The sequence below is a fragment of the Centroberyx gerrardi genome, chromosome 13, assembly GCF_048128805.1.
Source record: "Centroberyx gerrardi isolate f3 chromosome 13, fCenGer3.hap1.cur.20231027, whole genome shotgun sequence".
In the NCBI taxonomy this organism is placed as follows: Eukaryota; Metazoa; Chordata; class Actinopteri; order Beryciformes; family Berycidae; genus Centroberyx; species Centroberyx gerrardi.
This window is the reverse complement of record NC_136009.1, coordinates 16,239,750-16,264,906: the sequence shown is the minus strand read 5'-3', so window position 1 is coordinate 16,264,906 and position 25,157 is coordinate 16,239,750. Positions and strand designations below refer to the sequence as shown.

Genomic DNA, 25,157 nt, shown 5'->3' with positions numbered 1-25,157 from the left:
CAAAAAAAAAAAGAAAAGAAAACAGCTTCTTACCACTAGGCGGCACTCATCTGATGCTGATGTAGTGAAACGCTGTCGTCCATATTTCACTGAACATTTGTGAAGCATAATTCTCCAGTAACCATCACCATATGATAACAGGATGTGTTTCCCTCTACAAGAGAATGTTTGTGTATGTAGAGAAGTTAGTCTGAATTACCTAGCCTTCTCATTGGCTCAAAGGGTCACTGCCACTCTATTTCCAAAACAAATATTTGATACCAACAGCGTGAAGAAAATGTGCTTAATGTAGGTGGTGTTTATACAAAACCAGGCCTGGCACATCTCTCTTCTTACTCAAACTCTCTCTCTCTCTCTCTGTTGCCTTGCTGCCTCTCCCTGGTCTTATGAGCACTGTGCTTCACAATATAATACAGTCACTTTATCAATACATTTATCTATAAAGCCACAAGTGATCTGGCAAATAGGCTTATAAACAGTTTTTACCCTTGGTTTTTAAATAAGTAGCGCTACTGCACTTTACTAACTCCAGCAACTATCACACTTTGCCGACAATGCATGTACTGCTGCATATGTTTTATGTTTTATCATGCTTTTATTTTGTTTCTTATGCGTCTTTGTCCTTTTTTTTACCTTGTCTCTTATGTGTTTTTTGTCTGAATGATGTGAGGCTTGTGATCAAGAATTCCCTTGCATTTTTATGTAAATGGAAAATTAAACTTGAAACTTGATTTGCTCAGTATTTCAGTATTAAAAGTAAGCAGTTTAGGGTATATTAGTTGGTTAGGTTTAGAGGCCCTGGTGCCCTGAGAGTGAAAAATATTGTATAAGATATGTATGGGTGGTTCAGTGGGCTATAGGTGTGGTGCAATGTATTTACAATGTTGTAGTTTTGATCCTGGCTCATCACCTGTCTGATGTGAGAAACTAGAAATGTCATAGAAATTATCACAATTATTATTAATATGTTGTGTAAGGCCATGTTTGGGCTGTGGGTGCTGCTTTGGCTGGTGCTGCTCTAAAGACTATAATGCACAAAATGCATATGTGTTCACTGATTTATTGGAGAAAATAAATATGCTGTACATCCAAGAGGACAATATATGTGTGTGTGTGTGTGTGTGTGTGTGTGTGACGCTCAGTGTGCTTCCTCCAAATCTCTGACTTTGTATATTTCACACCGTGTTATCAGGCTTAGAAATAATCTAGAGTTTATTTTGGAAGACTGAGACGTTTCTCAGATGAGAGTCCCATGTTTGGGAGGTGAGTGAGCGAGATAAAAAAAAAAAGCAAATAGCAGTGAGGCACACACACATATACACTCAATGTTCTGTGTCATTCATTATGAAGTCTCAAGGCAACATTCCTTGAACACACACACACACACACACACACACACACACACACACACACACACACACACACACACATACTCTTCCTGTTACGATGTTATTGGTCACAGACGTGGAATTCTTTGGAAAAGTATGATAAGTGAAATTCCCACGGTTTGGGCATCCTCTTTTCACAGCTTTTGGCACTTCAGATGAGCATAATATTTGCGGGCAGCTTTCCAGCGGGTGTTCCTGCCGGGCCACCATTGGTCTGCGGGTATCTGAGGGGGTGAAGACTGCACTACTTCCAGTCAGGACCCACTCTCTCTCTCTCTTTAAGCCATTGTTATGGGCAGGAAACTGGAGGGGGGGGGGGTTGCATTGTCTTAGCTCTGGTGTGAGGTTTCAGAGCCTAAGGTCTTTCTTCTTTGTGCCACTGACTGCTTATAATAGTACAAATGTGATTTTATGGTCCTGAGATACTGTAAATTTTGGAAATCCTGTTCAGCGTTGTAGTAACTACAATTTTATTTGCTTTTTCCAATGGATTATGATCGAAGACTTGTAGGTTAGAGTAGTAATTCACTTGCTAAAATCAGTTGAGTGTCCGTCCAGCCTCCTTTCACTATATATCTGATACAATAATACATCATATGCATCAATACAGACATAACATCACATTTGAGAAGAGAATACCATACCAATTTAAATGATTTAACTTCTATTTTCTCCACAACTTTTGATACAGTGGAACGGTCCAGTTCCAAAATTCCAGTGTTACGTAAGAGTGGTCTGAAGTCAATCAGGTCCTTATTTGTGTTTCTGATCTCAATGAAGTGGATCAGAACATACTGTTGGCTGGGGGCGAGCACACTGCCAACACACACACACACACACACACACACACGCACACACTACCACCACCACCACCAACACAGCTGCGTCACATGCTTTTCCCCCTTTTGCCAAGAACCTTTCACTCTCTTCTCCATCCTGACTTGAAGTTTCCACTTTTAGTAAAATGTCAAGTCCACTGTTCTTTCCTGGCTCGTGTGATGCTTAGTATGTAATATATCACAGGGCTGAAGTCTTTACAAAACAATGCTCACGTTGCTCAGCCTTACAATGAATCAATCTCTTCTTAACCATGTGGTCAGGATGCCACACCACTGAGTAACCACAACACAACAAGATTAATTTGACAAGACAGCAACTCCCCTGCATCTAACTATTTGTCTAGACGTCTCCCCAATATGCAGCGGTTTGCTGCATTTGGCAATTTATTAAACTGTCATGAAGACACTGCCTGTGGTCGTCTCTTCTCTTTTTTTTTTAAAGGGTTTATATGGTCAGATCTGAGGACAAACATCCAAACCTCTAGTTAAGAAGAAGAAAACTACTCCAACTCCAACTCTCTCTCTCTCTCTCTCTCTCTCTCTCTCTCTCTCTCGCTGTCCCCCGAGGAGGCCAGATAATGATACGCTGCCAGGCAGATTGCAGGGTTGCCATCGGTCTGGAACTGTAAACACAGCGGAGAAGGCTCGTTAGGACATTCCAGAAAGGTCCTCAACTGGGGATTCTTGGAAGCGCTTCTCGGGTGTTTGCATTCTTCCTTTGGGACACCAGCGCTAACAGCATCGCCTGTGATCACTGCCCTGTCCCGAGTGAGAATTATATGAGGGGAAATGAAGGCTAGCAGATGTTGAGCATTCCTCCGCTCTCCTTGGAACTGGGCAGTGGTAATGCAGGTATAGCATAGCCAATAAATCCAGAATGCAGTTCTTTATGGTACTTTTAACTCATGGTTTTTCCCTCTTTTTTCATACTCAAATCTGCAACTCATTTGGTCATATAAATTTCACATAGATTCTTCAGGAGTTTGAGTTGAACATGGAAAATTAAGCCTGTTAGACTTTACAAACGTTAGCAACATAAACGAAGCCTTTAAATCCTAAAATACTATTCTATGCAAAACTCCTTGAATCAAAGGCTCAGCCAGTCACTCTGACGATGAAAAAAATGTGTTCACTTCAGTGCATCATAACTTCCTCAAAGACAGAACCGGGACGAATGTTTCAACATACTGTACATCCCCATACTGTAATTACAGACTGGGGCTTTCACATCTCTCTGCATCAGAATGAGCCAAACTGCAGAGCCGGGCTTCCAGCTAACATTTTGTAGGCTAATACTAAGGTTATATTAGCAAGAAGCTGACCTTTGTGCCATGATGTATTTGGAAAACTGGGCAATGGCCAAGATCATTTCTTTTCATGTGATGGACTTGTTCCCAGCTCCAGCAACTGTAGCCTCAGTTACATCAAGTGAGTAATTGATGTAACTGAGGCCATGTGTTTCAAGAAGCTGGATCACTCAGCCAAATAACTCTAAAGTTTATCATAAAATAACTTCTTAAGTGTTCATAAGTAACAATATTATTTGGTTTACATTCATTAGAACTAATACAATTTGACAGATTATTCAAAACATCAAGAGTTCCATATAATTCTTTTTCACAGTTATCTGGATAAGTGGGTAATGATGCTTCTTGACATATGTCCCACAGCAGAACAAAGCTCGGCTCAGTTGTGCTTAGTTAGTAATTTGGGTGAAAGAATATCTCTTTGCTCAAATTATAATGTCAAGTCATGGAGGATCAGTGATAGAAACGATAAACAAGGAGATAAGGGAGAAAGATGTAAGAGAATTCAATCAACATCAAATACCACATTACTCATTCTGCCTGTTTTCTGAGAGCATTAACTACATAATGTAGACACAGCTGGCCCACTTCATCTATCTGGGTTAATGCATAATATGACTTTTCATTTCTCTAACTTAAAAGCAATTCAAATTCTCCCAGTTGGTATTATTGGTCATTTGAATTCTATTCATCTCAGAATAGACATTTTCCCCCTGGCTTATTCCCCCCACAGCCTTAAAAATAGACTGTCTGTGTAAAATAAGACAATGCTCGTCTTTTAGTCAACACAATACAGCCTTTGTGTGTCAGCAGACACGTCCAGGCCTTGAGTTGCAACCATTAACATATCTCACAGCTGAATCATCAGTTACTGGTAGTAACACCAGAGCTGGAAGTCATCTGTCAGATAATGGGTTTTTCCAGATAACACTTTTAGAAATTGTTTGATTTGCACAGTAGGCTACCGCAAGCCAAGCAGAAAAACAGGCCCTGGTGGAGGGAGTTGACTATTTGACGAGATTGTTATCTGTTAGCGTTGAAGGTGTCAGTTATCAATACACAGGATATGATGTTACTATCCCTTGTGCCATAATCCAAGGTGAGCATTCATATTATCAAGTTGTGGCAGCATGATATACACCTACAGTCATCTCCTGAATAAGTTAAATAGACCAATATTTCTACTAGAGGAGTGAATGTAAACACCCTCATCACTTCTACCTGCCTTACCTTGTAATTCTAACCTGATATGTAGAGTACATTTACATTATAGGCCATAAATCTATACCAATACTGCAAAATATAACACCAAATTACATTTTTCCTCCATTTACAATTGAAGATTTGCATTAACCTCTATGCAGTTTCCATCGTCCCATCACCTCCTCCCTGTTCAGCCTAGTACCTCCACCACCTACCTGCTCACCCCCTCTGTCTACCCCTCACTGAACCCTTATACACCCCCCCCCCCCCCCCCCCCCCACCCCCCCCCCCACCCCTCACCCCATCCCACATTCCCCTCATTGCTTTTGGACCACGGAAAGCCCCTGCTAGGTTTTCAGAGCTGCTGAACTCATGCAGACACAGAGCCCTCTCTCTCTCTTTCCATCACGCCGCTGGCCAAAGCCAGCCATCAGATCACATGCTATGTGCCGGCTCAGCAGCAGAGGAGCACAGCTATTTGCTGGGGGCACACATGCCGGGGCCCGAATGAATGACTGGCATTCGGGTGACCTCCCAGGCTGGCGGTGGACTGCCGGGGTGGAGGGCTGTTTTAGGACAGGGTGTCGTGGCTTGTTGCTGTGTCATTCGTCTGCGGTAGGCATGTTGTCTCCGGGGCAGACGGCTGCAAATGTTTTCACACCTCAAAAGGGCAGCTTGGGCCGGTATTTATAAAGGGCCTCGGAGTAGGGGCGCTGATTTTGTTTCAGTTTCGCCCTCAAGATCTGGATGTCTGAGATTCCAAGGGGATCTCGTCTGTGATCCTAGAACAGCTTTTCTATTCTGAGAAGCTGGATAAATGTGGGCCATTAGCTCAGACTGCATCTTGGTGCATTACATGATGTACGACCCGCTAGAAACTGATATGAAAAGTCACACTGCAAAAGGAAAGAACCCTTGGCTACTAGTATTCTATGGCTGATAGCTTTTGTTGCACAACTTTACGACTTGTTTTCCTTGTCTCTAAGCTGACCTACGCCTTTCAAAGTGCATCTTCACACTTGACCTATCAAGATTCCTTTGTTTCAAGTGTCAGAAATACAGATGAGACAAGCCACACGTGTTATGTTTGAGTTAAGTCAGAGGGAAATCAAGAAGAGCGGTATGAGAAACGGGGGTGGGAAGAAAATGGAAACGGGAACATCATTACAGTGACTCTCAACTATTTGCCCTCAGCGGTGTGTGAGTAATGAGTCTGAGAGCAGATGCCAAATATTCTGAGTGTTTTGAGACAAAAAGAAACAGTGAAGTTGCCATGGTGACATCATTATGAATTCTTATGTGCTAAAGGAATAAAGCAAGCAATAGGTAAGATTTCCACTGCCCAAAAATAGCACAAAATGACCATAATATAACTGCAGGGGGTTTGATTGAGTTGTTGATCAATACCAAGGACTCAACTATTACTTTCCCAGGTGCTGAGATCTCTGGTTTTCAAAACTCACTTTCCAGTCTCTCTCTTTTTTTGGAGCAACGCCTCCCACCTTTCACATTTTCAACTGCTCAGCAATGGAGGACAGTGCTACAAGTGACAGGCATTGCAACACATTTCGTTCTCAAGCCAAAAAAAACAAATGACAAAGCGGTATTATCATGCATCATGCAATGCTACCTCTTAATTAAATATTTCTGTTGGATCTCTGCTCTAATTAGATAGCTTACTCTAATAAGCTTCCTCGTTTCTATTGTGGTAATGTGACTTTATTTGTGTCAGTTACAGGCCACTGTAAGGTGTGCCAAAGTTGTAATTCCTTGGTCGACGATAGACTCGATAAAAGTAATAAATTACTTTACAGCCCTTTACGCAAAACATTTTAAAATGCTTCCAGTCAGAACAAACATTTTCACTTGCATACTGTATTCAACTCCTCCTTTCACTTTCAAATACTGTTTACTTTGACATGTAGGGCCTAAATACTTTATTCACCGCCACAGACCTGCACCCAGCATATTACAATACACAAGAAGACAATCTCAGATATCATGACTGAGGAGAAAAATGTGGATTTTCCAGTTCCGCAGAGAGGGTTGGGCGCATACGGTCTCTTTGAAAACAGACCTGGAAATCAGAATTGGGTCAATTGAATTGATTCAAAATGGATATTAAAATGTAATTTGATTATATGATAACTAAGTTGTTATAATGAATATTGGAGACATCTGCTGTGACTGCGAGATGTTTTCAGTGGTTTAATTTCAATATTCAGCTCCTGAATTAACTTCAGGTTGCCACCACCAATCATCCTTAACACAGAATGGAAGTGATTGCTCTCATCTCCTTTCAACCGGGTTCCAAAGTTTTCTTGAGTCTATATTGGACTCAACAGGGTAAATCCTGCATTAGCTATACTCAAAACACATATGAACGCACCTACACATCTGTTCTGTCGTCACACACTTAAAAGATTTTGCTCTCATGACTCACGTGTTTGATGTCTGTCTGCTATGAACTTCTCTGGAAATTCCCTCGAATGCAGCTAGACGAGCTGCAACAGGCAGAAAACTTCGCAACACTTCACTATAAAACCAAGATACCAATCAATAGTTCCCCATACCATTTATCTTAACAGTTATTAAAGAGAAATTAGGTGCGCTTAGATAATGCTCGTCTGCTAGCCTCTACCTGATTTCATCTGAAAACCAACCCCGGAATCACTTTAATTTGCCTATAACACAATCCAAGTTGTCAGGAAATATGAATACATGGGAAGCTTGAAGCTGAGAACAGGATACCACTTGAGTGTATTGCACCTTATCCTTGTCTATTGTGTATTGTGTGAATGAGGAAGCCGTCCATGGATGTGAGAGTCAAGGAGAGGAATCTATCCCACTCCTTCCAACCCTATCCAGTTGCATTCCTTACCAATCCTACCATATCAGATGACCTTGTGTTCTATTCTATCTCATTCTTTCCCACACAATCCAACACTGGAGCATCCATCCTGTCCAATCCCTTTAAGTCCGACTCTAGTCTCTCCACTCGGTCCAGATCCAGATGATCCCCATGTCCAAAGTAATTTACAGCGCTTAGCATTCATCGGGGGAACAAAAAGAAACACAGGGGGGAGAGAGAGAGAGAGAGAGAGAGAGAGAGAGAGAGAGAGAGAGAGAGAGAGAGAGAGAGAGTGAGAGAGAGAGAGAGCCTTTAAAAAAGGTGAATCATAAAGTATATTTAATACAGTGATGTACTTGTTGAACCATTAAATCAATCGTCTTTGGGCAACAACAAGGAAGATCTTGGTTGATGTATTATAATCACTTATGTCAACTATAACAGCCATGATTTTCTGAGCAAAACAAAATCATGTCATGTCATGTCACCTATTTTTTTTTCCTACATTCACTTTAAGTGATTTTTTCAGCGGGACATTTCTTAAGAGAGCTGAAGTTCATCATAACTGTCCTCCATATTTAGGACCCTGCGCCCTCCCTCCTGCTTTTTAGAGCTTGCTGGATATTTATCACTCTGCACCTGAGTTACTTGAATTTGTCTGGTTCAAATGCCTCAGATGCTTGGTTTTCCTCTTGTCTCTTCCTCATCTCCTTACTGAAGCCAATGGTGGTCACCACGCCTGTGTCACTGTCCAGTTGTTTCTTTTTTTGTTTCCCAGTGGTCCTCATCGTGTTTCCCTACTTCTTTTCCTTTTCCTCTGTTGGGTGATCATTACTCTGGCTTGAACCTTTTACCGCAGTGATGGCATTGGAAAGGTCTTTCCTTTTGTGAAGATGCATGGAGGACTTAAAGATGGTTTGCCTGGACAAAAGAGTGCTGGCACACCTCATACACAAACTGCTTCACTCCTGTGTGGATCAACATGTGTCTAACCAGGTGGTGGCAACTTGAAATAACGAAGCAGATATTCAGGTTTTCATGATTCCACAAATTCAATTAAATTATTTTAGTTATCTCATCTAATTTTTTAGACACTCAGAACACGCATAATGGCACTTCTCTTCTGGATGGCTTTTCTCAAGTTTGTTTGCCTGGTCCTTGAATGGTTTGAGACAGAACTTGCATGAATAAATAAGGCCCACACTGTGGTGACTTTGGTGTATCTTGATGCCAATTTGAGTTGAGCAACGCTTGCCACAATCTTATCAAACAGTATTCCTCAGCTTGTGCACACATGTATGATCTATCTTGTGGGGAAAAGATAGGCCATATTCTGAACACAGCAGTTGTTTAGATCTGGGACGATGTTCATTTTCAATACGCTCTTGAAAACCAGCCAGTGCACTGAATCAATCAATGTAGAATTGGTCAAATTCACCAGTTTTTTCTCCTTCAATGACACACACCCCACAGGAAAACATCTTCTTACACTGCTTTCTGGTGCAGGTGACTACTGGCTCTGCCCCACAATCAGTGCACCACTCAACAAGCCTCTCTTTCTCAGCAAGACCTTCTTCAATCTCTTTGGTCTGATCAACAGCTTCAAAACCTTCACGAGAGTCTGAATCCAGTGAAATATCTTCCTCTTCCCCCAATGGATTCTATTCATCATCTGAACTCTGTTGCTCCTCTTCTGCAGACAAATCATTCACTTCCTCCTCCTCCTTCTTCTTCAGGTGGATTCAGCTCCATGGAACTCAGCTGCTCCTTGCTTGAAGATAGGTCATCTTCAGTGTCAGCATGTGAAGTCAGGCCCTCCTTGTTTGACGACAGATTAACTTCATTGCCAACGTAGAAGAGACATAATAACCCAGCTTTAAACCATTCTAGAGCAAAATAATTGAAAAAGAAATGTGTTTATTACATGTCTGTTAAGCAGCTTGTCTCCACTGGGCCCAGAGAATAGATGGCTTCAGCATGTCTTGATGTGGTTACACAAATGGCACTCTTGAATGACAGAAAAACAACAACCCTCTCATCCTGTATCATAGTTCTTGCAGAGCTGAAACAGAGCTTGAAACAACTGCAGCAGAAAAGACTCTGGTAAGGAGGGAAATCAGGTTAGGGTAAAGGCCTTGTTCATGACACAGCACAAAGATATCCATTATTATAAATTTACATATGTGCCATGAGAGTGGAACCTGTTTTAAACATCCAAATAACTAACATTAAATGCAAAGTTCACTTGGAAAATAATGCAAATATACTGTATACTTTGTAAAATTGGAAAAGTGATACAAATTATTCTGCAAAGTTACTGTTGAAGCTTGACATCATGAGCGAAACACTTGAGGTTGACAGAGATTTTCAGCACTCTCTCCACGTACGTTCTTTTGTTTTCTTCTTCATTCTGAGAAAATGAAATAAATAGGCCTGAGAGTTAATTTAGCAACACATATATTTTCCCACAACTCACTTAAACATCTCAGCAGAGTCCATTAGTAAAGTCCTTTTTAAATGTAGGTCTCACACTGACTCGCAACATTTGCTGATGTTTCATTACATAATGTAACCAGCATTTAATGGGGCTAGGACAACCTGTCCTGGCAGCAGGTTTATTTGCCCTGCTTTCAAGTTCACATTTTTTTCCCTGCACATCCACAGAGAAAGAGACACAGGGGATGTTTGTGGACTCCATGCAAGTCTGCACTCTGAGTTTGGATGTGTCAAGTGACACATCCAAACTGTCTGCAGATCAATGGCGCTACTCAGGTTCATACAAATTCAACCATTTTCATTCCCAACTCAAAGATTAAAAATGTTTTGGGCCATTATCTTCATGGCATGTAGATTTAAACAGCAATGTATGGTGTCTTGTCAATTTAGGCTAATGTATCAGCAAAATCAGTCCTTGGAGTAATGTTACACCCAGGGCAGCCAGAGCGCCGCGGCATGTCGTCCGGCTACACAATCCCAACGTTTAACCTGACAACATGGTGTCTGATCATTTGGCAAACCGACAACGGCTGGGGTTGTGGATTAAGCCACAACTCTCAAGGGAAGTCAGCGACTCACACTTTTATTAAACGCTTTTACAGGTGAGTGTAAACAGGTGAGTGATGTTTCACGCCTACACCAGAAACGGAAAGCACTGCAGAAGACAAGGTCGCTTTAACAATGCTGCCTTCAAGTGCTCTTGAACTATTGTAATATAGACTTGGGCGACCCATCAAAATGGTGAACACCGAGTTCTGGAGATGTGACGTTTTGTACAGAGATTGAATGTTTTAATAGATTTTCCACCATGAACAGAAATAATTGACATACGCTAAGTTAAATTAACTTAAGTGACACTTGACACTTACAGTCACATTGTTACTGGTTCCTCCTGTTGGGATCCATCGATGGGATGGTAGCATCTCACAAGATATGTCTTATGGTATCTCATGGTGTTTGAGTATATTAGTCATCATGTAGAAAATATGCTCCTCTGAAATAAACTTGTTCATGAGCTTCTGTTGACATTCCGCTTAAGAACTATAGTAATCCTAAAATGGTCCCTATCAAAATATAATAGGGATATTATCATCCCCAAACCACAAGGGGCAGCCGAAAGATTCCGAGCCCAGTCACCAACTGCAAAGGAGAGCGGTCCTTTTAGCAGATGGCAAGGATTAAAAGCAAGCTGAGGACCACAATGGGGCAGCAGTGGCTTTACTTACGGCCATAGAGTCAGATCTGGTCTGGGAGCTGGACTTCAGTGATGTTGTGGATGATTTTGCCAGCAGGGAGTCCAGAAAGAAGCCAGTTGCCTAAGATTAGATAACATTACATTCATGTTTTTGCAGGCTACAATGCTGTCGGTATATCATAATAATAATTATATCTGTCTACACCTAGCTGATCATTTGTTGTTTGCGTGTTGACTTCTTGGCTTGAGTACCACTTGATTGAATGATATTGAGTCACATATTTGGTTGTTGACATTGTTCCTGATTTGATCAGTCAGTGATTGTTAATTCTGTTAATTCCTAAGGCAGTGCCGTCTGCCATGCACTCATTTTGTTTTTTGTTATTGTTGGACTATAATATATCTGGTTAAATTGCTGGTCAATAGAACAACTCTTTAGGCTATATTTTTTTACAATGCAGTGAGTTATAGTACACTCTTGTAACTTGCTCTGTCTGGTTTTGTGTTTGAGTAACATTGTTGAGTAACATTATGAGTGATGAGTAAGATTATGCTGGACGGGGTCAAATGAAGTTTGGGGTGGGTGTGCACTCAGGGCAGGGGGCGGCCAGCAGGATGTGTGTGCCCAGGGGCTCTGTGGTTGGTTGATCCAGCTATACACATGTGAATATTATACATTGTCAGTATTGGCATGTCTTTTCTAAAATACGTAATGTATTATTGTATGTTTTCTACTCTGTAAACAAATGAAAACCTAATGAGAAAAACAGATTGTTTCTGCACAGGTGTCGTCACTTGCTGTAATGAACGTCCCTCACCTCTGGAAGATAAATCAGTGGAGTTAGTGTGCAGAAGCTTTCTTCCTTTTTGAACTAGTTTATCCTTCGCCTCCAGCACCTTTTTAAGTTGTCAAAAGTGTAGTTCCATTTATCAAATACAATTACTGGTAAAAGCACCTTTTCTTACTTGTATATTACTCAGCAATTAGTCATTCTAATGCTAGAAGTAGTTATTACATCTATTTTACTTATTTCCAGTTACAGTGTAATTAATGGCCTATAATTTAAAGGGTTACTGATGATTTTTGTTAGGGCCATGTTCAGAGCAACAGGCCATAGCTTCAACTTGTCAGGATTGCCTAGAATGAATGAATGAATTTACAGTAGCTGCAGTCCATCTCCTATTCAGATAAGTCTAAACTAATCACACATTAACAATGATGTAGCTATACTTCTCTCAGTATCCAGCCCATCTAATGTCAACCTAGTAATGTTAGTTGATGTGTGCAACTGTCCTGATAAATCTAAAGTTTCTACTCGCCTATATCTCAGTCCTCACCTTCCATCCCATCTAATGCCACTCAAATGACACTATACTATCATCTCTAGACCTTTGATTCTTAGATGATGGAAATCACCTCTCCCAAGCTCTTCTCCAACTAATTTCTGGGAGCCGTAAAGGCATAGGCTACCAACTGGAAAAAAGAAGATTGCAAGAAGATTGATTTCTTCACTTTTAAGCGTATTCAAATTACAGTAATACCATCCAGTAGACATACAATGTGCTAAAGTATTAGCATATACTGAAATTCCAGTGTTTACTAGTTTAGGCCCAGATTGAATTTATTAACCAAAATATTACTTTGTGTCTTGTCCCTCCTTTAACACACACACACACACACACACACACAGAGAGAGAGAGAGAGAGAGAGAGAGAGAGAGGGAGGGAGAGAGAGAGAGAGGAGGGGGGAGGGTGGGAGGGAGGGAGAGAGAGAGAGAGAGAGAGAGAGAGAGAGAGAGAGAGAGAGAGAGATTTTCCTCCCATACAGTTCCAGACTCCCTCATTTTGAAAAAGCCTTCGACAAAGACATTTTTATCCTGACCTTAACACATGGCTAAGATGGCATAGAGCAAATTTAGAGTCAGACTGTTTCCAATTGTGTAACTGGTAGTTTGACTACTCTCACTGTTTTGGTGACCACTCTCACCAAAACCTCAAAAGCAATATGATTTTGCTGTGTATAACAACAAAACATTGTACTGTCCTCAAATATCCCGACTGCCACTCTTCCCCCACATAAACACGGAATAACTCATGGAATATAACTTTTGTCCAGCTCGAGGTTCCACTGTCTCCATACAGACACTCAGGAATTTTTGTGGCAAGCCATTTTGGATGTCCAACTCCTGTAATGACTTGTTGAAAGTGTCCATAATTTTCAAAGGGTCAGCCTCGCATTCCTTCGGAAGTTCACAGGAAGTGTTGTACAATGGAGGGCAAATGACCAGAGGCGTTGTCCACCAACAGAGACTAGGGCAAGGGCCACACACACACACACACACACACACACACACACAGAAAACGAGGGAGTAGAGGAAGTAGTGAGGTGGTGCTAAATGACATGGCTAGACTTTTTAGGTGGGACAGTGGTGCTTCACAGTAGACCTGAAGGGGAAATACAAACATGTTCCACTTTGCTTATCAGTCGTCTCTATGAGAATGCCGCCTGCAGAGCCGTAGTGTCTGGATGTTTTTAAGAACAGTCTGTTAAACAACGACATGTGAAACATGATGGGAATGTGTGTGTGTGTTTGATTAAAGAGGGTGAAAGAGAGGGAGATGATTGGGGACGCATACCACTGGCAATTCAATACCAATTCATTCTAGGCCTATAGATTTTTTGGTCTAATGAGATAGTTGGCCTGAGGCCAATGACCACATACAACAATCAATTGCAGCGGCTAGCTGTGTTTTGTTTGCATCCATCTTTTCATCTATTCATTTAGAGTTTGTATTTGTTTTTTAACTTTGGGCCTTTGGAATGGAAATGTGGATTATGTAAAGGCAATCTTCATGGATAGTGTCTGTCTCTCTCTCTCTCTCTCTCTCTCTCTCTCACTGTCTCTCTCTATCCCTACATTCCACCGACACCATTAGGTTATAATGACTAACATCTTTGCTATTTAAAGGGCCCAGACTACAAGTCAGATTCCCCGTCTAAAGTCCTCCATATAGCTCTTAGGTCCAAACAGGTAATAAATAGCTCTGACTTGCCTTTGGGTTTTCAAGACAAAAATAAAGCCTGTCATAAAGATTTTCTTTCTGCCTCTGGGGGAAGTTTATCTCTTCATGGAAACCCAACCAAAATGGATGTTCCAATCCTGTAAATAGCTTCTTGTGTTGTAGTCTGCGATGGGTTTATGAGCCGTGAGTCAGCTGCAGAAGATGCAGAAAGAAACTGAAATGTCTAACGAAAATCAAATCAATCAACTTATCTATTGTGAAGGGAAGTGGGGCGAACTATATTCTTGGCTGGCCATTCATCTCTGGATCCATCCATCCATCCATCCATCCATCCATCCATCCATCCATCCGTCTATGTGTGTAACCTCGTCCCAGCAGGAAGTCAACCCCTGTGCATATTTATGATTTGAACCCGAAAATCAGCAGGGGGAGTGGATCGAGTCTGGCATTCTCCAGTCACTGTTCTGCATCATGTAGTGTGTTGGGTACAAAGAGCCACTATGTTCCTGGTAATGGGGAAGACACAGGCGTCGGATTCCAGGAGACAGCTGCCGCACATCACACTGGCACACACACACACACTCACACACACACACACTCACGGGTGCAAAAGAATGCATAGCCTGAACACACTTGCACAGACATGGTCTTACTTTTTTTTTTTTGGACATTATCCAGAGTGACTTCCAATGAGCGCTAATGTAGAATAAGCTTGAATTCCCAGACCACCAAAATTACAGACAGCCAAAAATGAGGAGTGCAAAGGTCAGGTGTTTAGTTATCAGGGTCTCTCTGTCTCTCTCTCTCTCTCTTGCACAGACACACACACACACACACATACACACACAAGAAGCACAAAAAAAGAGAACTTGTGTTTAGAAATATTTTAGGGATCCTTCAGAGCCACAGAAACAGCAAAAAAAAAAAAAAAAAAAAATTGGGAAAAAGCACCAATATGCTACTACTGATAGCCAGTGGAAAGAGTCAGAGAACTTTTCTCTTGAAGGAAAAATCTCTACCATGCAGCTCTATCAGAAAACAAATAATTTTCTGGCGTTTCTACAAGTGTCTCCAAGGAGGAGAGTAAGTTGGCTGGTCTGATCTCTGAACATAAGCAAAAAGAATAAACATCATTCCTTGTTTCTATGACCAAATACCCCCCCTCAAGCCTTTTGGGGAATAAATGCCCTAACCTAAACTTCATTTTAACTCCTCATTGGTAATGATAAAGAGCACTGCAGCTTTCCCCCCTCCCCCTCCCGTGTGGTTTTACGCTTTTGATCCCCGAGGGACCTCGCGTTTTACATTCCTGGCATTCCGACCTCAGTCCCTCCTCGGTTACTTATTATCGCCGCCTGCTCTCTCGACAACCATTTCAGAGCAAGCAAGGACCGCAGCCGCTCGTCAGGGGGGCAGGATGAGAAACATTTGAATCGAGAAACTTGTGGAAATAGTGGATTACTCTGAACTTATTTTCGAGTTTGAAGAAAAACGTTTCGCTATGATGAGAGCGTGAGCTGGTAAGATGAGCGTCCTTTTCCCCCCCTTTGCCACAATAGGAAAACGAGCCCCAAACATGAATATTGTACATTGTAACTTTGTGATCTGTTTAGGACTTGTGCTTGTGAATGTTGTTATCAAAACATCACAACTTATTTACAGCATTGTAAATGGGGTAATTGTGCCATATGACCAAAGATAAAGTTATTTTACTATGCGGATTTCTGTGCGCTTTTGCTCCCCCGTGAGATTGGAATTTTTGGCGCACGCACATTATTTGGCTGTAGTAGGAAATCTCTCCGCAACTCTTTATTGTCGCTGTTGGTAAAGCAGACTAGGCTGCACTATTTTGATTTAAAGACTTGTTCGAACCAAAACATTCCCCCGTTTATATGACGAGATTAATAGAAATATTTTCTCATGAAGAAAATACATTTGAATCATATTATAATCTCTGTGCTAAGTGTTTATGTCAATACCAAGGCCCATTTGCCTTTTTCTTCTGTTTGTGAAATAATTCTTAGTGTAGTCTTCATAGTATAACAATGCAGTCAACTATCAATGATCTCATAAATGTGTATCACTGTCATCTCGAATTCTGACACCATCTCATGTATCAATTCATCAATTCTCAATTAATTCACTTTGTTATCTTCCAGGTTCACTGCTGATTCTCCAATACTTTACAACTGAAACAGCTCAACTGTTCAACAGAGAGAATAACAACGTCCACAGCCCAAAATGACGTCCACTGAAGAGCCGTCTGGCACGGTCCTGCACCGGCTCATCCAGGAGCATCTTCGCTATGGAAACCCCACAGATGCCCGCACCTTATTGGCCATCCAGCAGCAGGCCCTGCGCGGAGGCAGTGGAAGCAACAGCGGGCCCAGCAGTGGAGGAGACGCGGCCAGAAGCCCCCGCTCCTCTCTGGAGAGCCTCACCCAGGAGGACCCTCAGTTCCCTCAGCTGTCGGCCAGGCAGGAGCCGCAGGGCCAGGAACACCAGGGAGACTACCAGCACTCAGAAAGCAGCTACCAGCTCTACCAGCTGCACGGAGAGGAGCTGCCAACCTACGAGCAGGCCAAGGCGCACTCTCAGTACCTGGCCTCTCACTGGGTCCCTACTGCGCAGGTGGCCACAGGCCCCATGAAGCAGCTCCATGAGGGAACCCTCCTGCATGAGGGGGACTTCCATGAGGAGGCTGATCTGATGGAGGTGAAGCGCGGCCATGCGCGGTCACTGAGCGAGCGCCTCATGCAGATGTCTCTGGAGAGGAGCGATGCAGAAGCAAAAGCGGAGGCCATCAAGAGCTCGTCTCACAGCTTCCCTGAGCTGGCCTACTACACCCCACAAGGCCTGCAGAGCGCCGGGCTGAGCCAGGACAAACGCAGCCCGCCACCTGAGTACTCAGCCCCCATCCAGGGCCAAGGATTTATCCCTCACCAGCTTCAGGAGCCACTGCAGGCACAGCAGCACAGGTACATTGGAGTACAAGGCCATATGTGTGACTGTGTGTGTATGTGTGTTTATATTCATGTTTATATTTGAACTGTTTTCCCTTCTCTGACCCACCATTAAGATTGGAGACATTACATCACATTCTGTGTTGCAGTTTTTCTGTGGGCGTCTTCCTTGTAATCAACGTCCAGGAGTGTGTCATTGTGTGTCACATGCGTAAACACATAGTTAACACTGTGAATCACACACTAGCATGCATACGAGTTCACATTCACTAACGGAGAACAAGTCCGGCCCTGTAGGCGGAACTGATCTGCATAGTGTTTGTAATGCTTTGCATACTGCAACAGGATAGTTCCAGTTGCTTGCAATACTTTGGATGCTTTTATGAAAGTATGTTCCTCATATAGGATTTTACATTCTTTACAGCCACTGGAGTCAGCTTGTCTACTTGCTGATAGACAAGAATAGAGGATAGGTGTGTTCATGTTCAGATGCCTTGGTCAAATATAGTCCTTTCTCACACTCGTTCAATCCATGTATAGCCAGCTGAGGAAGCCTTATTACCAATATAGACAATTACAATTGGTAATATCTGCCTTTGCTCCCTCCCCCAGACTTTTTGAGTCAGCTAAGATGGCCTTTGAGATAAAATTCAGATACATAATTAATATCACAACAATTCTTACTCAATAATGTCTCTTTCCCAGATATGCCCAGTCTGGCCAGCCAGCTGAAGAATCCTGTTACAGCACATTCACCAACATGCCCCCTGCTGGCCTGGAGGAGCCCAGCCAGATGGAGCTGCTGCTGATGGAGAATGAGAGGCTGAGGCAGGAGCTAGAGGCACACAGGGAGAAGACCAGCCGCATCCAGAAGGTAGGGGGCAAACAGGCTCTGTGTATTTGATATTGCAATGAAACTATTGCAGAAGGAAGAGCAAAACTAAATTCAGTACCCACTGTTTGCACCCCAAGATCCAGCTTGATGAGTATTTGAACTAAAGCGTACACATCTATGATCCGTTTTAATAAGGTCACAGGCAGTTCTCGAGTCCAGAAACAAATGTTACTGACAGCAGCTTAAAAATTGTGAAAATTACAGTTGGATCACATTGGCTGTCCTGTTGTCAAACGAAGGGAAATGCCCTTAAGTTATTTACTCGCTGAACAGCCTAGCAGCATATTCTCAGCCACCTGTCTACGAAACACAACCCCAGCTAACAGTTGTCTCTCAGACATCCAGCTTCAGGCACACTCCCTCATCTGGACTGGACAGATGAGATCAGCAGCTGCTACCTTCCATACCACAGAATCACAAACAGAGGCCACAGGCAGCTACTGTGTTCACACTCCCTTCATTGTGTAGCTGACCTAGAGGAGAGCAGGGGGTGTGTGTGCGTGTGTTTGTGTGTGTGTCTGTGTATGCACAAGTGTGTGTGCATTAGTTCCAGCGAGGCCATAGATTTTCAGCCTAATCTAGGGCTTGTCAGACAGCAGTCGATTAGGTTGTGACCTCTACACAGCTGATGAGAGAGAGAGAGAGAGAGAAGGGGGGGTATCCATGGCAGGTGGCAGGCTGCTATGTAAAAAGTGAAAGGTCCCTTTTGTACTTAACTGCACTTTCACCCTCCTCTCTTTTCTCATTTAACATGCAACTCCAATTCTTTGGCTTTTCATTTGGCTGAATTCCCCAATTTAACTTTTCAGTCAGCGGGCCTGCAGTAAAGAGTAGATTTTCTCGTTCAACATGGTGGAAACAACCTTGGAGAGATTTGACACCACTGAACCAATCTATGTAAAATCCACTGCTCTCCACTGGAGTTACGTCACACGGCCCTTGCCTTGTCTCAGCCTTAAAGAATGATAATTGCCAGGGTTGGAAAGTTTTCTCCGTCGGGCCGCAGCCCTGAGTAAACATGCCTGTGTGACTGCTGTAATGGTGGGCGTCTCTTAGTCGTTTCCACAACCCAGGCACAGGCATGCACACCTTCCCCGCACTGGCAACCTTCCCGGACCTCTGTGTATGTGCGTCTTTGTGTGTATGCGGCATCATGCTTGGTGGCGTGTTGTGTACGTGCGCGTTCCTGGGTGCACGCTTGTGTGCTCACACCTGGAACTAGGGCTATTGGCCCTCAGGAATGTAGATATAAATCAGTCTCACAGGGAGTGGTGCGGGCTTAAATTCCTTCTCAGGATTATAGACACACACAGCGCGTACTGTTTATACTATACACACACAGTTATATATGTGCCCATATGTATATCTATGTACTGTAACAACATGAATCAACATTCCATCTCCTCTCTGGCATGTGAAGTGGGTTAACCAAAAATTCTCCTCCTCCCCCCCTTCTCTCTCTCCCTGCTCCAATCTTTCCCAATCTCCTCTCCTTTTCTTCCATTTCCTTCCCTTCCAGTTGGAGCAGGAGATCCAGCGAATTTCTGAGGCCTACGAGACACTGATGCAGGGCAGCAGTAAGAGAGAGAACCTGGAGCAGACGCTGAGGAGGAGGCTGGTGGCGGAGATCAGGAGGCTGCAGGACTTCAACAGAGACCTGAGAGGTACGGACTACTGCCACAACGAGACCCTCAGATACCAGATAGAAGTAGTCAGCCATATTTTCTGTTTGTGTGCTGACCCAAAGTCTGTACGGTTCACAAATCATTCTAACTTGGGAACTTTATTGCATTACAGAAAACCTGGAAAATGCAAGAACACACGTCGCAAAAGAAGTGGAGGCTGCCGACCACAACCAGCACATCATGGCTAAACTCCTTGAACAAAGTACGTATGTATGTCATTCTGTCTGGTTAGATTCCTCTGTTACCTCCTCCTTTATGATCAGCATTCATCACTGGATTGGATTGTAGCATAGCATGGGGCCCTTTTTGTAGCTAAGCACATCCTGCATGCAGGAATTTCACTTGCGCAACCTCTGCTTATTTGGTAAGCGGGCTTAATAATGGGGAATTCAATCCACCTCCTTGCGCGGGAAGGAGGAAGGAAACTAACTGGCTTTAAATCACACAACAGCAGTGGAAGTGATTGAGATGAGGCTCCCCCCACCTGTTGTTGGTTTGATTTATATTGTCTATTTAAGAACCTGGACCAGAGTGGAGTGGAGGTGTTTGTATGGCCTTGCTGAGGAATGTCCTGGGCTATGTGGGTCAAAGGGATAGGGCGGCTTTCCCCCCCCCTTCCTCCTTCCTCCTCCTTTCGGCATTCCATGAGTGCTTCGGTAAATGAAGAACATTGGCCATGATATAGGAATCCTGGGACTTATTAGTGGGGTTAGACTCAGGAGAGAGAAATGGTGGATAGACATTTTCCCATTTTAGCAAGGGCTTCATGCGGCTGAAATGACTACATCTCACTCCACCTGTGGACCAAAACTATCACTGAGATCACATCCTTTCCTATAATCATATAATCCACATGCGTTAAACATTCACTAAACCTTGCCCCCTTTCCCTTTTCCTTCCTTCTTCTTTGCTTCAGATGAGGAGCAGAACTTTGAGCGGGAGCGTGTGGAGCGGGAGCTGCAGCGGCTGCGGGCCACAGCGGAGGAGCAGGGCCTCAGGGCGGAGCAGCTGGAGGAGGCCTTGGACGCGGCTCGCGGTCGCGGCCGTCAGCTCGAGGAGGAGCTGAGGAGGAAGAGGGCCTATGTGGAGAAGGTGGAGCGGCTCCAGAGCGCCCTGGCTCAGCTACAGGCCACCTGCGAGAAGAGGGAGAGCCTGGAGATGAGGCTGAGGACGCGTCTACAGCAGGAGCTGAGGAGTCTGAGGGCCCAGCAGGTGGGTTGGCACAGAAAACCTATGACAAAATGAATTGCTCTTATCCTAGACCACATGAACTACAATATATCAACAGTTCTCCACTTGATCTCCACTTTTATCTCCCATATCAACCTATCCCTTTACGACATCTCCCGGGTTTCGGTATTTATCGTCACCTAACCGCTCCTCTCTCCCTCCATCAACAGAGGCAGTCCCAGCCACCAGGAGTGACGGTCAGCTCCCTCCACGAGCGTCTGCGTGAGCGCGAGGAGCGCATCCTGGCCCTCGAGGCCGACATGGTGCGCTGGGAGCAGAAGTACCTGGAGGAGAGCACCATGAGGCAGTTTGCCATGGAGGTGGCTGCCACTGCCGCCGCACAGAGGTAAGATTCACCAGGGGCTAACTTACAGAATCACTCTATATTTTCTTAAATTGACATGGACAGGATAGTCGTTCTATGTATACACATTTCCAGCTAATTTTAATTTTTCAATTGCAAGTGTGTTTACTACTAATTAGAGGGCTGTAGAGACCGGAATTGCAGTTTGACAGGTGCTTATTGGGCAACTTATTCTGTGTGCTAAATCCTTATGCAATCTGTTGCCTTTTACAGAGACACCACCATCATTAACCACTCACCCTGCCACTCCTCCAACAACAGCTTCAATGAGGATCTGCCAGTTGCTGACTTCAGAAATCAAGAGATGGAGAACAGGTGCATAGCTATATTGGAACTCTATTATTTGTCAATTATGAATTTGATGAATTATTTAATAATTAATGACTACGGTATTACAGGATTACTTAAAATCAATGTAACCTATTTCACTAAAACTCAGTCAAGCCAATTTAGGTCATGTCATTTTGTCATTTCTGGAAGAAAAAAGCTATTACTGTTTCCTAACGTTTATCTCTGTTGTGTTCTGTATTAGGATCCGTGCTCTCTATGCTCAGATCTTGGAGAAGGATGCTGTGATCAAGATCCTCCACCAGCGGCTGCACCAGGACCAAGGGAGGAAGGAGGGGCAGTGCCCCCACACAAACCTCCTGAAGAAGAGCACAGGGCCGCCTCTGCGACCGGCCTCCTCCACCCCCTCCATCAGCACTGCCAACTGCACCACCAAGAGCAGAGGTGAGGAACTTATTGCTGCTTTGTTTTTAGTCAGTATGGGGGGCTAATAATGAGGCAAAGTACCAAATTACTGTATTTCTAACATAGCACACTCATACGCACAATGCACATTCCATATAAACACACTTCCTTATCATCATCTAAGTATCAGCAAGTAGAGCATTGTTTCTCTTTGATAATACATTGGTAGTGAAAAGCAGGAAGAGAGTGATTTAGATGAAAGCACTGTTAACAGATACTGACATTTTTGTAACGTTGTCCTCTAGGTAAGAGTCTTTCAGATGACCAGACTGTGCCAACCCGTCGGTTCTCTGCCCAGTCCGAACCTGGAACACTAAACCGGCAGGAGGAGGGAACCAAGGCCAAGGAGCCTGCCAGTGGAACTAAGCTCAACAGTGGTGAGTAGTCTATCAAATATGCATGAGTGTGTGTGTGTGTGTGTGTGTGTGTGTGTGTGTGTGTGTGTGTGTGTGTGTGTGTGTGTGTGTGTTTAAGAGAGCCAATAATCCAATACTGCTGTCAGTACAATACATGAGTGCTAAAAGATTTGCACACATACAGTTACATACACATATTTTGAGCCATGCACGCATAAACATTCCTGCACAAGCTCACACACAGCTACACAAAAACACACACACACACACACACACATATATAAGTACACTTTCCCATGCACATGAAAGCAGTTTTGAACCTCCACTGCATGGATGGATTCTGGTACGCATTGATTAACCATGCTGTGGCTTAACCAGCCAATCAGATACCAGCTGTCCAGGTCATGGTTCACAATGTGGGCCTTGTGGAATGTGCATGGTTAGGAAATTATGTGGATCTATTGACTGAGCACATTTACCAGAATGGTTTGTTCCAGTGTGGAAAATCTCTATTAACCTTTAGTCATTGACAGTCTTGCTGTATCTGCTGTATCTAGGACAGTTTTCCACTGTTTACCCATAAAACATTCATTTAATTATTCATTCTTTTTTTTTTTTTCCAGACAAGGCAGCGCCTATGAAGTTGCTATTAAATCCCTTCAGAGGGCTGGATGACTTGGAGTCTGAGGCAGTGGAAATCTTCATTTAAAGAACTGAGAGATGGACTCTGGATGAGAAAGAAAAGAATGAAGAGTAAAGCGTCTGAGAGGCTTTGGAGTGCAAGTTGATGTCACTGATTAGAGAATGGAAAATGCATGAGGCAGAAATGTTGCAGAGAGAGAGGGCAATGTGTGAAAAAAGGACTGTTTTCACATTTTAGAGACAGAGCTGCGCTCTGACTCGGTCTCTCTCCCCAGGCTGGGCAGCTGCAGGCAGGCTGTCTGACTGGGAGAGAAAATGTGAATCTTTTGAGGTACTTGGACAGTATTGTGGATTGTAATAGGGCAACATGTTCTCATAGAGTGTATGCCAAAATATTTATATAATTGCTGCTTTTTCTCATTTATTATCCCCCTTTCCTTCTTTCCCAATCCAAGGAATTAAGAAGCTTCATATTTATCTAATCTGGTTTCCACATTCCCCAAATATTAACTAAAGCCTCAAGCTCTTCTAGATAAATATTCAAGACAAGGTTATCTTTGTGGACTCCTGACCTGCATTCCCCTCCACTCCCCTCCAAAAATGTGGCGTTAACTGAGTAACCTCATTCTCGTCACATGGAGCTTGTCTGTTTGGAAGACATCTCTTTGCTCAATAATTTAAACTCCTAAAACACGAAACACTGTTGATTTAAATGGTCTCACTGCTCATATTCCCTAAGCCCCAGTAGCTGGCTCTATAAAGGCTTAGAAATATGTGAAGAGTGAAATGCAATATATACAAAAGACAGTATGTTTTTTGCCAAACTGTTTGACACAGACCTCGTGTCGTTTTTCAATTTGGGAGGGTGTTGCATCATGGTGTTGATTTCATCATCTGTTTTTCTGATCATATTTTCCTTCTCAAAGTATGTTTGCATGTGTGCGTGTGCGAGTGTGTTTCCTGATGTGGTGTATCTGCTGGTCTGGTCACCATGGGGATAAAAGTTGAAAACTACACCGTTTTGGTTTTTGTTTACTGTGAGCTTTGAACTAACAAACAGGTTAATTATTATATTATTATTATTATTATTATTATTATTATTATATATTTTATACAGATGTTTGTATTATTTTAGATATGATAGTGCTTTGTGCAGGATGCCAAAGAATTTATGTATGTTCGTTATAAGTTATGTGCAGACAATCACGGTCATGTCAAGCTGTATACCAACCAACCAAGTGTTGACTTCAAACAGACATTTCTGTGAACTTCTAACAATATGAAGGTTTTTAAAATTGAATTCATGCAACATTTCATAAAGCAATAAAATATTCTAATATATAAGAATCTGTCTCCCTGACTGTTTCAGTAAAATGGAAATTTGCAAGTGGCAAAAAGTGCAAAAAACATCTTCTGTCTAATGCAATTCATTTGCTGGTATTAAAAATTCAGAAGAACTATGCTGGTAAATGTTATGCATGTTCTCTTCCTGTTTCCTTCCCAACCCGCCCTCTCACTGTCACCCTATCTCTCCATTCCTCTTCTCACATCCCTCCACAGAGCGGAGTGCTCTTCGTTAATGAATACCAGAGCCGCATTCTTTTGGGTTCAGCTTTCTCGGGTGGCCTGCTCTCTTGTTCTCTCCTCGCCATGAAGAGCATGCTTGACATAGATAGCATTCTCAAAGGGACACGTAACCATATACGTGACAAAGACAGGTTTCTCCCAGATTAACGGCTAATGCCATCTGAAATTCCTGTGTGCTGCAATACACCTTTGCTAACATGCATTGCATTCCTAATTGCCTTCTCTATTGCCTCCGATTCAGCTTACACCCAGACTTACAGAGGTGTTTACGTGCTATTTTGAGGTTGAGATGGAGATGGGAATAGAATGGTGAGCTCTGTTATGTGGCATCTGTTTCTGTATGGATCTCTCTCTCTCACACTCACACACTCACACACAC

At 43.0% G+C, this 25,157-nt stretch overlaps 1 protein-coding gene across 1 annotated transcript; it reads left to right on the top strand.

The window, feature by feature from the left end:
* Positions 1-15,657: 15,657 nt before the first annotated feature.
* Positions 15,658-24,538, top strand: LOC139931558 (angiomotin-like 2a). Its single transcript, XM_071925091.2, has 11 exons — positions 15,658-15,823; positions 16,463-17,281; positions 17,972-18,140; positions 19,681-19,825; positions 19,959-20,048; positions 20,763-21,058; positions 21,247-21,422; positions 21,654-21,755; positions 21,973-22,172; positions 22,439-22,570; positions 23,173-24,538. Exons 2-11 carry the CDS (start codon positions 16,545-16,547, stop codon positions 23,256-23,258), a joined length of 2,133 nt encoding a protein of 710 aa, XP_071781192.1. The 5' UTR covers positions 15,658-15,823; positions 16,463-16,544; the 3' UTR covers positions 23,259-24,538.
* Positions 24,539-25,157: the final 619 nt, after the last annotated feature.

Excerpts from the sequence above, each read along its gene's own strand:
- LOC139931558 (XM_071925091.2), top strand. The coding sequence starts at position 16,545 with ATGACGTCCACTGAAGAGCCGTCTGGCACGGTCCTGCACCGGCTCATC. Across the intron at positions 21,059-21,246 it reads GGAGTCTGAGGGCCCAGCAG|AGGCAGTCCCAGCCACCAGG; the intron begins GTGGGTTGGCAC and ends CTCCATCAACAG. Across the intron at positions 22,571-23,172 it reads TGGAACTAAGCTCAACAGTG|ACAAGGCAGCGCCTATGAAG; the intron begins GTGAGTAGTCTA and ends TTTTTTTTCCAG.